Source organism: Sphaerodactylus townsendi, linkage group LG16 (assembly GCF_021028975.2).
Source record: "Sphaerodactylus townsendi isolate TG3544 linkage group LG16, MPM_Stown_v2.3, whole genome shotgun sequence".
NCBI classification, from domain to species: Eukaryota; Metazoa; Chordata; class Lepidosauria; order Squamata; family Sphaerodactylidae; genus Sphaerodactylus; species Sphaerodactylus townsendi.
Genome location: NC_059440.1, coordinates 20,657,982 through 20,670,099, shown reverse-complemented (window position 1 = coordinate 20,670,099; position 12,118 = coordinate 20,657,982). Strand labels below are relative to the sequence as shown.

The window sequence follows — 12,118 nt, the reverse complement described above, 5'->3', positions numbered from 1 at the left end:
TATATCCAATCCACAGGCAACGACGCACAGAATTTAAAGGCATTTACATTTATTTTTGTTTATATTTAAATTTATCTAAAATATTCATTAGCTACCTTTCTGCCTTACCAAGCGAAAGGCAGCTTACAGCATTGATAAAACATATAAAATACATTCAAACTTAAAATCCGAGATTGTCCATCACAATTCAGGACTGCTAATAAACTTAATCAAATGCAGTCCTAAGTAAAACTTAAAGATTGAAAGAGCGGGGGCCAGATGCATCTCTCTGGGGAAGTTGTTCCATAAATGTAGGGTTCCCCCTTGAAAAGGGCCTCTCTGAAGTGCCCACTATAGGTGCTATTTTGATTGATAGGAACCTTAATTCTAGGATCTCCTTCAACTCCAGAGCTTTTCTAAAAAGCTTTGAGCCCAATGTTTGGGCAAGAAGAACATGCCAAAAAGAGTACAGAGATAAGTAGGTATTGTCTAGGTCTACCATATTCAAAATACTATTATGGGGTGGGTGCAGAGGTGGGATCCAGCAGGTTCTCACAGGTTCCCGAGAGCAGGTTACTAATTATTTGTGTGTGCCGAGAGGGGGTTACTAATTGGTGATTTTGCCAAGTGATTTTTGCCTTAGTTACGCCCCTCCTCTCAGCAGTAGCGCGCAGAACTTGAAGCAGTCTAGCAGGAGGTGCACCGGCGTGCGTGGCAGCCTGTGCCTGCGTGCATTTGTTTCCCGCCCAAGGACTGGTGCAGCGGCTGCATCCTTGCCACAGCCCCGCCCAGGAATGCCCCGCCCAGGAATGCCCCGCCCAGGAAAGCCTGGCCACGCCCCCATCGTGTCCCGCCCATCCCCATTGGCGCTACGCCACAGTTTGAATCCCACCACCATGGGAACCTGTTACTAAAAATTTTGGATCCCACCACTGGGTGGGTGCACTTTATAGGTACAGTCAATCCACTTTTACACCCAAAAGGCCAATTCTCTTGAAGACAGTACAGAAGACATGAGAGAAAGCAGTCAGCTGTAGTCTCGGAAGAGCAAAAGTTACAAACTGTTAGTACAAACCTCTTTGAGAGCATTATAAATTGAGCTACAAGTATTGGGCCTAATCGAAGGATTTCCGAGACCAAACTTACCTGAGTTGGGTTAGCCTAAGCCAAAATATACCTAAGCTAAAATATGATTAATGGTTTGATGGCTGACCAATGTGCATGTTGTTATGTTTTATTGCTGAAATTATAATAATAATAAAAAAGACTGCCCAAGCCAAAATATGGTTGGTGATAACTGACAAAAGTGTAAATCGTTAAGATTTCTCTGTACTGTAAACGTTGTAGTTACTTGAAAGTTTGAATGATTTATGTTGGTGACTGATTAGAGAAGCATTTTTGTAGGTGCATTACATTATAAAGATTTGAAAATCGTCATTGTCTTGGGACAAGTGAATTAGCCTTTGGGGTGTAAAAGTGGACCTTGTGTAGATCTAAGCTGAAAGAAGTGGACACATTTCAGCGATCTACTTAGACATTCCTTGATTTTCCAGTTCATTTCAGATTCTGAGGGGCTCTGGGTCGAGCCACAAACCAGAGTTTGGAGAATGGTGGTGACAGCCGCAGATCCTGCATTGGTGCACTGTGCACCCATGCTCAGGTCACTTGGACATGTGCAAGACTGCACACTGTGTTTCTGGAGCCTTCCAAACCCACAGCATAGCTTGGCGTATTCCAAGAAGTCAGCTGTTTATTCTAATGCAGAACTGAGGCCCCTTCCGCACATGCAGAATAATGCACTTTCAATCCACTTTCAGTGCACTTTGCAGCTGGATTTGACTGTGCGAAATACAAAATCCACTTGCAAACAATTGTGAAAGTGGATTGAATGTGCATTATTCTGCATGTGCGGAAGGGGCCTGAGAATTCCCAACTTAAGTAACATCTCTAGAAGAGTGCTTGTGAGCTGCCCCTGACCTATAGAGTTTCTTTCTCTGGCTTGAGATGATTTCAAAGTGCATAGTTTATCCTATGCTCTGTCTTACCCCTTGGCACAGAGAGGTAAGCTGCAGTACTGCAGTCCAAGTCCTGCTCACAACACGAGTTCGATCCTGACCGAAGTCAGTTTCAGGTAGCCAGCTCAATGTTGTCTCAACCTCCCATCCTTCTGAGGATGGTAAAATGAGTACCCAACTTGCTGGGGGTAAAGTGTGGATGACTGGGGAAGGCATAAACAAAATCTACCGAGTAAACACTGTAATGGGACATCACCCCATGGGTCAGTAATGACCTTTACCTTTATCTGCTTTGCCCCAAGGAAAAGTGATTATATTGCTTTGAGGATTTTAGTCGGCAGATCAATAAAAACCAAATGGAATCATTCCTGGAGAGCAGGATATGTTCGAACCTATTTCAGGGTACCAGGAGAGGTCCCCAAGGAGCAAACCTCCCCAGCAGCTGATCAGTGAAAATTGTATACAGATTTTCTCTCCTGGGTGTAGACAGTTTGACTTTCAGGTTGTAGTCAATTTCCCCAGTCCCTGAGCCCATGCGGATATCACCTGACCACCCAGAATTCCCGGCTCATCTGTATTATCCTGCAAAAAGGTTAAGAGGCATCAGAAAACAGGTGCGACCAAACAGTCACCTGGACTGGAACCACAGAGTTTCATAGACAGAACCCTGATGCTCACACTGCCCAGGTTCGGCCTCCTCTTTTCCACGCTCTGTCCATAACTGAACATCCGTTTCTCCCTCTTTCCTTTCATGAACTGCTAACTCTTCTCACAAAACTTGCCATCCGGATGGGAGCTCCCTGCTGTTCCTCGTACACCTCTTTTCCCAATTCTCTGCTTGGTCGGGCTTTAGTGGAAGAAAAGCCTCAACTTCCCTTTGTTGTGTTGCAGGAGAGAGAAGAGGAAGCTCGCTTGGCGACCATGCCAGCCTGGCGGAGAGATATTTTTCGCAAGAAGATGGAAGAGGAAAGGTGAGGACGGAAAGGGGGTGCCGACGGTTGTGCTGTTTGGTTGAAAACAAAAATTCTAGTGTAGAGGTGAGGCAATAGTTCCCCCAGGTGCACATGCGACCTGAGCACAGGTGCGAACTGGATGGCAAAGACTGCAGTTCATATTGGCAGGGGCTGAAATCTGATGCAGCATTTTCCATTTGGATTTATACCCCACTTTTCTGTCCTGTAAGCAGACTCAAGGTGGCTTGCAACCTTGGGCCAGTCACAGTTCTTCGGAACTCTCTCAGCCCCATCTACCTCACAAGGTGTCTGTTGTGGGGAGAGGAAGGGAAAGGAGCTTGTAAGTCGCCTTGAGTCTCCTTACAGGAGAGAAAGGTGGGGTATAAGTCCAAACTTCTTCTTCTTCTTGATGAAATTGCTTCTCTTGTTCAATATGATTTCCAGGTCAACCTGCTTTATTCAGGCAGTGTTTCCATCTCTAAGGCCCATTATTCATGGAACACTTACCTCAGGGCTCTTCAATGCGCAGTGGGCTTTCAGTAGGGTCTCTTCACATTTCTTTGTTTACATGCAAGGAGGCATGCCACAGCATGCAGTGCAGCTTGTCTGCTGAACTCTGCTGGGCCTCTGTTTCTCCCAGTTCTCAGCTCTGCCCATCGACAGACTTAAAGGCACAGATCTCATCACACTCAGTAGTCCCAAGACTAGAGCTGATATTCTCCCCCTTCTCCCTTCCCCTCCAGACACACACTCTCTGTCTCTCTCTCTTTCTATTGCTGCCACTGCTGCAATAGAAGAGAAGAGAGAGGCTTGTTCTAAAATAGAGGCTTGTTGGAAAGAAAGTTTTTAAAAGCCCTCCCAATCATCACGGAGGGTGAAAGTAGAGTGAAGGAGGTGGGGTGGAGAGTATTTAGGGAAGCAGGAAAGAACCAGGAACATGGAAGTGTGTGAGCAAGGGGGGTGAGGGGGAAATTCCGAGGGAGTCCAAGAGATTGGGAAGGCTGGCCATAGGCAGAGGGAAGTTGTCTGGGGCAAAACTGTACTCACTGGCAGCAAAGCTAGAAGTAGTCTCGCTTGCTGCAGAGAGAATAGAAAGTGAAAGCAGGGCTCCAGAAAATAAGTCTGTACAGGAAATCTTGCCATGACGGATATTCACCCCCATCGTGCACCAGACATCTTGTGAGTAATCAGCCTAAAAATCCCCTAGCACAGACTGCCTAGGAGTAACTTCAGACCACTTTTAACAGCTGGGTTTTAGTTATCTTTTACTTGATTTTCCTTGTGTAAATTTACTGATGTTCAATTTTAATTTCTGTGTGTTTTACTGAAACCCTTTTTTCTATACTTTTGGGCAATGTGACTTATTATAATCTGAAACTATCTGGCTCTTCCCCCACCCCCTTTTTTCCCCACAGAGAGCACAAACGGTGAGTCTGGGCTTTCGTGACCGTTCTAATAAATTGCAATGTTGGTCGGAATTGGTCGGGGAGAGACTGTCCAAAAGCACCATTTCGGGTTCTGGTGGAGTCCTTTTGATGTGCACAGATGAAGCTGCTTTGTATGTGGTCTGATTCTTGCTCCACCAAGACCAACATGGTCTACTCTGACAGCAAATTGTTGCCAAGGGTCTCGGGCAGGGATCTTTCCCATGTTCTGCTTTTTAGGATTGAAGCAAAGGGATTTCCCGTGCAAAGCACATGCTTTCCCTCTGAGCTCCGTTTCTCTGTGCATGTAGCAAGAAAAATCCTACAGGTACAAATATGTAGATTCTGCTCCATGTGTTTTGAGTAGCTCATTCAATGTCAGTGGGCAGTAACGAAGAAGAAGAGGAGTTTGGATTTATTCCCTGCCTTTCTCTCCTGTAAGGAGACTCAAGACTATTACAAACTTCTTTCCCTTCCTCTCCCTGCAAAAGACACCTTGTGAGGTAAGTCGGTCTGGGAGAGTTTGGAGAGAACTGTGACCAGCCCAAGGTCACCCAACTGGAATGTAGGATTGCAGAAACACATCTGGTGCACTAGATAAGCCTCTGCCACTCAGGTGGAGTGAGGAATCAAACCCTGTTCTCCAGATTAGAATCTACCTGCTCTTAACCACTATACCGCACTGGCTCTAAAAAGAGAGGCAAGGCAGATGGGGTTACCTGGATGTCTTTCTCCCGAAAGATCACGGATTCCCCCAGGTGGTGTCTGCTGATGTGTCTCTGGGTACCCGTTTCCTTGTTCTCCAAAGCATCTCCTGCCCAAAGCAAAAAGTCATCCCTGGCTTTCCTCCACTTTGTTGGAGTAGAAGAGGCTCAGAAGAGTCCCCAAGGAGCATCCTATTCAGAAATGGCAACCTTCGCTAGACACCGGGCTTGGCTCCCCCGTCTTTTGCGGTTGACCCCAGCCCTGGATGGCTGCCATTTTGTGATGGCCTTCACTATAGGCTTCCGACGTTCCAAAGCATCCACAGGTCCAGCAAGGCTGGGGACTCTTGTACTAGACCAGTGATTCTCAACCAGGGTTCTGTGGTACCCTGGGGTACCATGAGCACGTCCCAGGGGTCCCCTGACAATGCTACCGCCTCCCCCCCTCCATCGGAATCAAATGGATTTTGAAGGTGCGGGGAGAGGGGGGTTTGGAAACCTCATGGGCTTCCTTTAAACAACATTTAAAACAGCATTGTTTTATTTGCCTAAATGCGGTGTGGATGAAGGGGGGTAGATTTAAAGGGAACTTTCCCTTTAAATACCCCCAAATCCATGCCGAATGTAGGCAAACAAACAACGCGGCTGTCAATGCTGCTTTCCTTCCCCTCCCCTCCCCCTGCTTGCCACTCCCCCCACCTACAGGCCAAAAAAGGAAAAAAACCCTTAAAAATGCAAAAAAAAAAAATCAAATGAACCTCAAGGGTACCTTGAGATGAAGAGCAAGGTCAAGGGTACCACGACGTTGAAAAGGTTGGGAAACACTGTACTAGGCAATTGGTGGTAGAAAGTGCCGCCAAGTCGCCACAAATTTTGGCAACCCAATTGGGTTTTCGAGGCAAATGACGAACAGAGGTGGTTTGCCATTGCCTTCCTTTGTGAAGCAACCCTGGACTTCCTTGGCGGTCTCCCACCCAAGTCCTAACCAAGGCTAATCCTTCTCAGCTTCTGAAATCTGCAAAAGTTGAAAGAAGGATCTTGGGTCACCTTCGATGAACCCACTTATTTAGTTTAAGCTCTTGTGGGCTCAAGGCTGCGAAAGCTTATGCTGCAGTTGACTTAAGCCAGCGTTAAATGATGTCACTGCATATCTTTTCATTTAAAGAAGCATCCCTTTCGGATAGTAAAGAAGCATCCCTTTCGGATTTAAAGAAGCATCCCTTTCGGATAGTTGCTCAAATGCCAGATACTAGTTTGTTCAGAGGCTTGGGGAGGGCAGCAGGCCAGGCAGGGGAGCATTCTTTCTGCTTCTAATTTGACCTTCAGATGACCCAGTAAAGCATACTGAGTCACTGAGTACTGCTTGTGAGAAGGAAACCGAACTTAGGATACCTAGCTGCCCCTTTTTACTAACTCTGTAATTTATAATGCCAATAAAGGCTTTGGAATTGGAATTGGATACCTAGCAGGTTCTTTTGGGCCATTCTTTCTGAGCAGGAGCAGTGTACCTGATAGGGGAAGATCGGAATTTCAGCAGCAGTCAACTTGAAAGATGTACCACTTCTTAACTGCCGTCAATCAGTCCCCATGGTAATTGGCCCAGGAGTTACGTCGACAGAACGTTTCAGCTCCTTGAGTCATTGCCTATAATAAGAAGCAGTGCGATTCAGGAGGGGATCGCGTGCTTTGGAATGGCAATCCGGCAGCGTCTGCTCGCTGCATCTGTTACTGGCCCGTCCCTGCTTAATTCTTCACAATCCCCAACACCCTCTCTCTGCTTTCCTTGCTTCGTGTGGGTTGCTAACTGGTGTCCCCGTCTCCTCCTTTTTTTTGAACAGGAAAGAGGAAGAAAAGCTGAAACGGGAAGAGGAAGAGAAGGAGAAAGAACAGTCGGAAAAGCTAAGGACTCTTGGGTACGATGAGGCCAAGCTGGCCCCTTGGCAACGGCAGATCATCCTCAAAAAAGGAGACATATCAAAGTACTAGCGCTGGGGTGTTGGCCCTCCCGCCTGCTGGTCTCCACCTGTGCATTGAGCCCCTCCTTCCTTTAGATCTCAGCTGCTTCTGTCCCCTTCCTTGTTTCTGGGCCCGTCTGTCCTTTCAGCAAGAACTCGCCCCCTAGAACACCCCCTTCACCACCAGTCCTCGACCGCTCATTTCTATTATTCCTATTTGTTAAATCCGTGCACATAACTACGATCTCCCCCCGTCCACCAGCGCTAAAGACAGCCGTTACATTCTCAGTGCGGCAGCGGAGATTTGGCAGGTCACCTTTACCGCCTTGAAAGTTTGCGTATGAGGGATTTTTCTGTTCTGGAAAAGCTGGGAAACGAAGCAGTTCTGGAAGTGTCCAGTAGCGTAGGCACTGAATGGCTACTGTCTGTGACGTCACCCACTCTCTAGAGCAGTTTTGCATTATGTTTTAAATACGTTCATGCCATATACAGGATGCTTTAAAATATTGGGTGGAGGGGGTTAGGACTGTATGCCCATCACTGCAAGGGGGATGACTCAAAGCAGAGCGTGTACATGGGTACCCGACAAAAGCAGGCTACGAAACCGGGTTTGGGTTGTGAGTGAGGTCATCCACTATTAAGGAACGTCATGCCCGTCTTCACCCTGAGGCTGAATGGTAAGAGAAAGCTAGCCCCACTGCAGCCGTACTGATTTCAAAATCCCATGGCTGGCTCCGTCTCAACTGCTTAATGTCCAAATGTCCATCTCTATGCAATAAAATAATTTCTCCATGTTTGATCTTTGCCGCTGTCTTAGCTCGCCTTTTCCCAGGGCGCCCCGATTCTGCGGACGTTTGTTTCTGTTTTATTTTTTTAAAACGTTTTAAATGTTTAAGTCTTTGGGGAAAAAATGCTTACAGTGTATAAGCCAGTGATGGCGAACCTTTTTGAGACCGAGTGCCCAAATTGCAACTCAAACTCCACTTATTTATTGCAAAGTGCCAACCTGACAATTTAACCTGAATGCTGAGGTTTTAGTTTAGAAAAAAAAGGTTGGTTCCCTCCTCCTCCGCCCCACCCGCTCGAGCAGGGGCCAGCCTGCTCTAGCCTCCAGGAAGTTCCGCTCGCACCACTCTGTGCCTCTCTAGCATCTCTGCCTCCTCTGTGCCCCCCCCCCCCCCCGGCAGCAGCCACTCAGAGCACAGGCACCAGGCCCGCCAGCCAAGTCCTCCCTGCTCACCGCGGTGCGCGCACGTCATGCTCAGTGGCCTAGGCCAGCCTAGATGTGTGTGTGTGTGGGGGGGGGGGGGGGTTGGTTGGTGATTTTCCACCCCCACATGACAAACTCTCTGTGCGCGTGCCCACAGAGAGGGCTCCGAGTGCCACCTCTGGCACCCATGCCATAGGTTCGCCACCACTGGTATAAGCAGTTTCTCCTGGAACAGGGATGGAGCCGGTCACAAATAACGTGCGCAGTGGCTGGGGGCCGGAGCTGGTGACTGGCAGAAGCAAAACAGCAGAAACGCCAAAATAAATTATGCAAAGAGGAAAGGGAGGGGGGGATGCTCTCAGTTTGCATAATTTATGCATGCCCCAGAAAACAGTGTGCCTTGAGACTCAAACTGGACAGTGTAGCTGGAGAATTCCAGTCTTTCTTAAATTACATTTGAAGAGTTTTAACTGGCAAAGGAACAGGTTTTGCAAAGCATTGGTACTTCTGCCAAGGGTGGGCCACAGCCTCTTTCCTTCTCTCTCTAAAGAACAGCGCTTCTTCCAGTATGTTCACTGGCTTTCCACTTTTCACAGTTAGTTCATTTGTTTCCTGCAAGAGGAGCTTAGTAACTGTTGGTAGAACAGTTGCATGGCTGAAGCGCATGCTGCATGTTATTTACGTACATTGAACCAGAGGCACATCTAGGAAAAATGTAGCCCAGTGCAAAATCTGAGTTTTCTGCCCCCCGGTATGGGCAGCTGCCCTCCCCCACCACGACCAAACACCTTTTTTTGCACCAGGTCATCTCAAAGTCACCATTACATTATAGAACCCGGGGAGAAGGAGGAGGGGTGTGGGGGGGGGCAATTTTCCACCCCACACGTGACTAAATGGCTGCAGCCTGGGGATATTTGACCCTATATGTCCCCTGGGTGGTATGCCCCTGCATTAAACACATCTCCCAGCCGCCTTCCTAATAATGTAGCCTACCAGAATAATGGTAATTGCCAGATATCTGTGTTTATTGGGGGAGGTTGACAGTGAGCATTGCAAAGAAAAGGATTTTTAAAAAATCATTAAAAAATTCTGATGGGTCAAGATGAGGGACCCCTTCAACTGCCCCATTCATTGAGATGCCCCAGTTTGTTTTTAGCATGAGAGCAGAGCCCATTTCTTTTGGTTTTTTCAGGATTTATTTTGTTCCTGTTCGGTTTTGTTACGTCATTCCTGGAGACATCAGGCAGGAGAACTTCCAGTTGCTTCTCATTGAGAACTTTAAAAGGAATCTAATTGTACTTCCCAAGATGGATTTTCTTCCACCTTTCCTGTTTCCTAGTGCCTCTTCATGCTGGCCTTCTGGGGGCAGAAACATTATCCAAACATGCTCAGTTCCACCTTTGTCTACATGCTCATGGAAAAACCCCATCTCTCAGGCCCCTTCCGCACATGCAGAATAATGCACTTTCAACCCACTTTTGATTCACTTGGCAGCTGGATTTTACTGTGCAGAATAGCAAAATCCACTTGCAAACAGTTGTGAAAGTGGACTGAAAGTTTAGGTGGGAGGGGAACTGAATATCACATAGTAATATTTTCTCATGCCAAGGCCCTTTAAGGTTTCCGCTAACAAAGTACAGATTCAGGGAGACCCATTTGGTCAAGGGGAAAAAATTCAGCTGGCAGATGGGAATGCATAATGATGCATACTTGCTACATTCATAGTCAAAAGTACAGCCTTACACAGAAACCTGAGTCTGATAAATCAGGTTTAGAAGACCAGCACGGCACCATCTTCTACAATCATTATGTCTAATTCTGAACAGGGTCATAGAGTGTAGGTTTTTTTTTAAAGCCACACAACAGCACCAAGGTCAAATTGGGGAGTTTTGCTGTAAGCCTGAGGAAAGCTCCGGGTGTGCACAAAAATCTGCAATCTTTTTTGAAAACAGACTGGCAGATTATAAACCCCCCAAAATAATTGAAGCTGGCTCTGTAGCTTTAAGAGATGTATGCCCACTGAGGTCTATGTATAAAAATAAAACATTACCTAGCATCCTGGTAAACCATTGGGCGAGCAACTGTGATATCATAGCATGTTTTGGAACAGGCTGGATGCTGAAGAGAAGGGCTCAGTCTTAGAATGTTGACGATCTTAGAATGTTGACGATCTTTCTGGGAGCTGCATGGAAATTTTAGCTGGTGGAAGCTACAGAAGTAATAATAGGGGAAGGTCTTCGGCAACCAGACGTGTGGACATGGTAGGGTGATTCAAGCAACAAATCTCTAAAGCAGTGTTCTGTATCTTCAACATGTGCAAAATGCCCAGTTAAGCCACCAACAATACTTAGTATTTATGTAGTACGATGGATGATTCAAGGGATTATATTTGTAACCTCTATGTTTGCTTTGTAAAGTGAGCTAGTTCTATTATCCTCTCACTGCGGACAGATGGTCACTCTAAGGCTACCATATGACTCATCACACTAAACCTGTCCTGCTCACAATTCAGTCTGTTGAGCGACACCACTCTACATCTAAACCAAGAAAAACACCCACGCAGTCCCAGAATACCCGGATCTGGTCGCTGACACTGGAGGGCAGGATAAAACCTAAATACATATTTTAAATTGACATAAAATGTCTACAAGATCTCAGTATTTAACTGATACAGGGTCCCCTGACCCAAATGCATTGTGTGTCATTGCTAAGCCAACTTCCAGGATGCAAATAGGATTCACTCATCCCAATGCCAATCCTGCAAGGTAGGCCGGTTGCAATTCAATTTTACAGATGAGAACTGAGGCCAAGCAAGCGGGTGACATCCAGAGTGAGCTGGCAAGTACCTTACAGAGCAGCATCCCCAGTGTCCAGTTTTGGGGCAGTTCTTGTGCTTCAAGTTAGTCTAGAAGGGCTAACGTCCCCTAGTATTTCAAAATAGAAAGGATTTGAACTCAAGACTGGGTTTGTCCATTGAACAAATCAATAAATAATTGGAGGGAAGAGTGGATTAAGTGCACATCTCAAAATGGTAATGTGTGGCTATGGCAAGAGTTTGGAGATGTGCACCGGACTGAGATGATTCTCACAGGTAAGACTGGATGCATCTTTCTGGTCCCTTTTTAAGTTCACCGTGGCTGACCAGGCAACCAAGCCAGGTCCTTATTGCAGAGTCAACTAAGTCTTCTGCTTCCATGGAGTTAGACCATGGCCTTGGTCCATCATCAGGCCAGGCAGGCACAGGGATAGAGACAAGGCCAGGCTGATAGTTCTTGTAAGGTCTGGCTTGGAACATTCCTGGAGATTGGCATGGTGCCTGGAAAGAGTAGAGTCTGGGAGCCCAGCAGGAATATAATGTCATGCTAGGACTTCCATTCCTCCTGGACTCCGTGGTATACCATAGAGACTGCACTCCAAAGTTGCATGTCATCCGAAGGAATCTCTGCAGACTGGAAATCAGTTATAATTCCAGGAGAACACCAAGCATCACCTTGAGGCTGGTATTTCTTAGCATCCCACCTCAGAGGCCGGGCAGCATATTGCTTGGTTGCAGCTGCTCCCTCAGTTCCTGGGCACATCCTCCCAGGTGCATGTCTTCCAGCACGGCAAAGATGGCGTCCATGGTGGCGCCCTGCTGCTGCCACCAGCGTTTCAGCATCTCGTACTGCTGCTCCCGGAGCTGCGTGTGTTCCACCTCCACTGCCTCGATCTCGCCGTCACGCAGCCCCAAGCCCCGCATTAATTCTTTCCAACGGCGGACAGGCACTGTGTCAATGATGGAGTACATCTTTCTGCCTTGCAGGAGCAAACGATGGGGTGAGGGATCTGAGAAAGAAAAGAGGAATCGTCTTCTTGGGCCTTGCAGAGGCCTATCAGAG

The 12,118-nt window shown here is 47.1% G+C and overlaps 1 protein-coding gene across 1 annotated transcript in view; it reads left to right on the top strand.

The window, feature by feature from the left end:
• The window catches only part of ESPN (espin), a 100,603-nt gene extending 92,776 nt beyond the window's left edge, over positions 1-7,827 (top strand). Inside the window, exons 12-14 of the mRNA XM_048519181.1 lie at positions 2,886-2,965; positions 4,363-4,374; positions 6,914-7,827. Of these exons, the coding sequence (XP_048375138.1) occupies positions 2,886-2,965; positions 4,363-4,374; positions 6,914-7,061 (240 nt within the window). The 3' untranslated portion in view covers positions 7,062-7,827. The remainder of the gene's footprint in view (positions 1-2,885; positions 2,966-4,362; positions 4,375-6,913) is intronic.
• Positions 7,828-12,118: the final 4,291 nt, after the last annotated feature.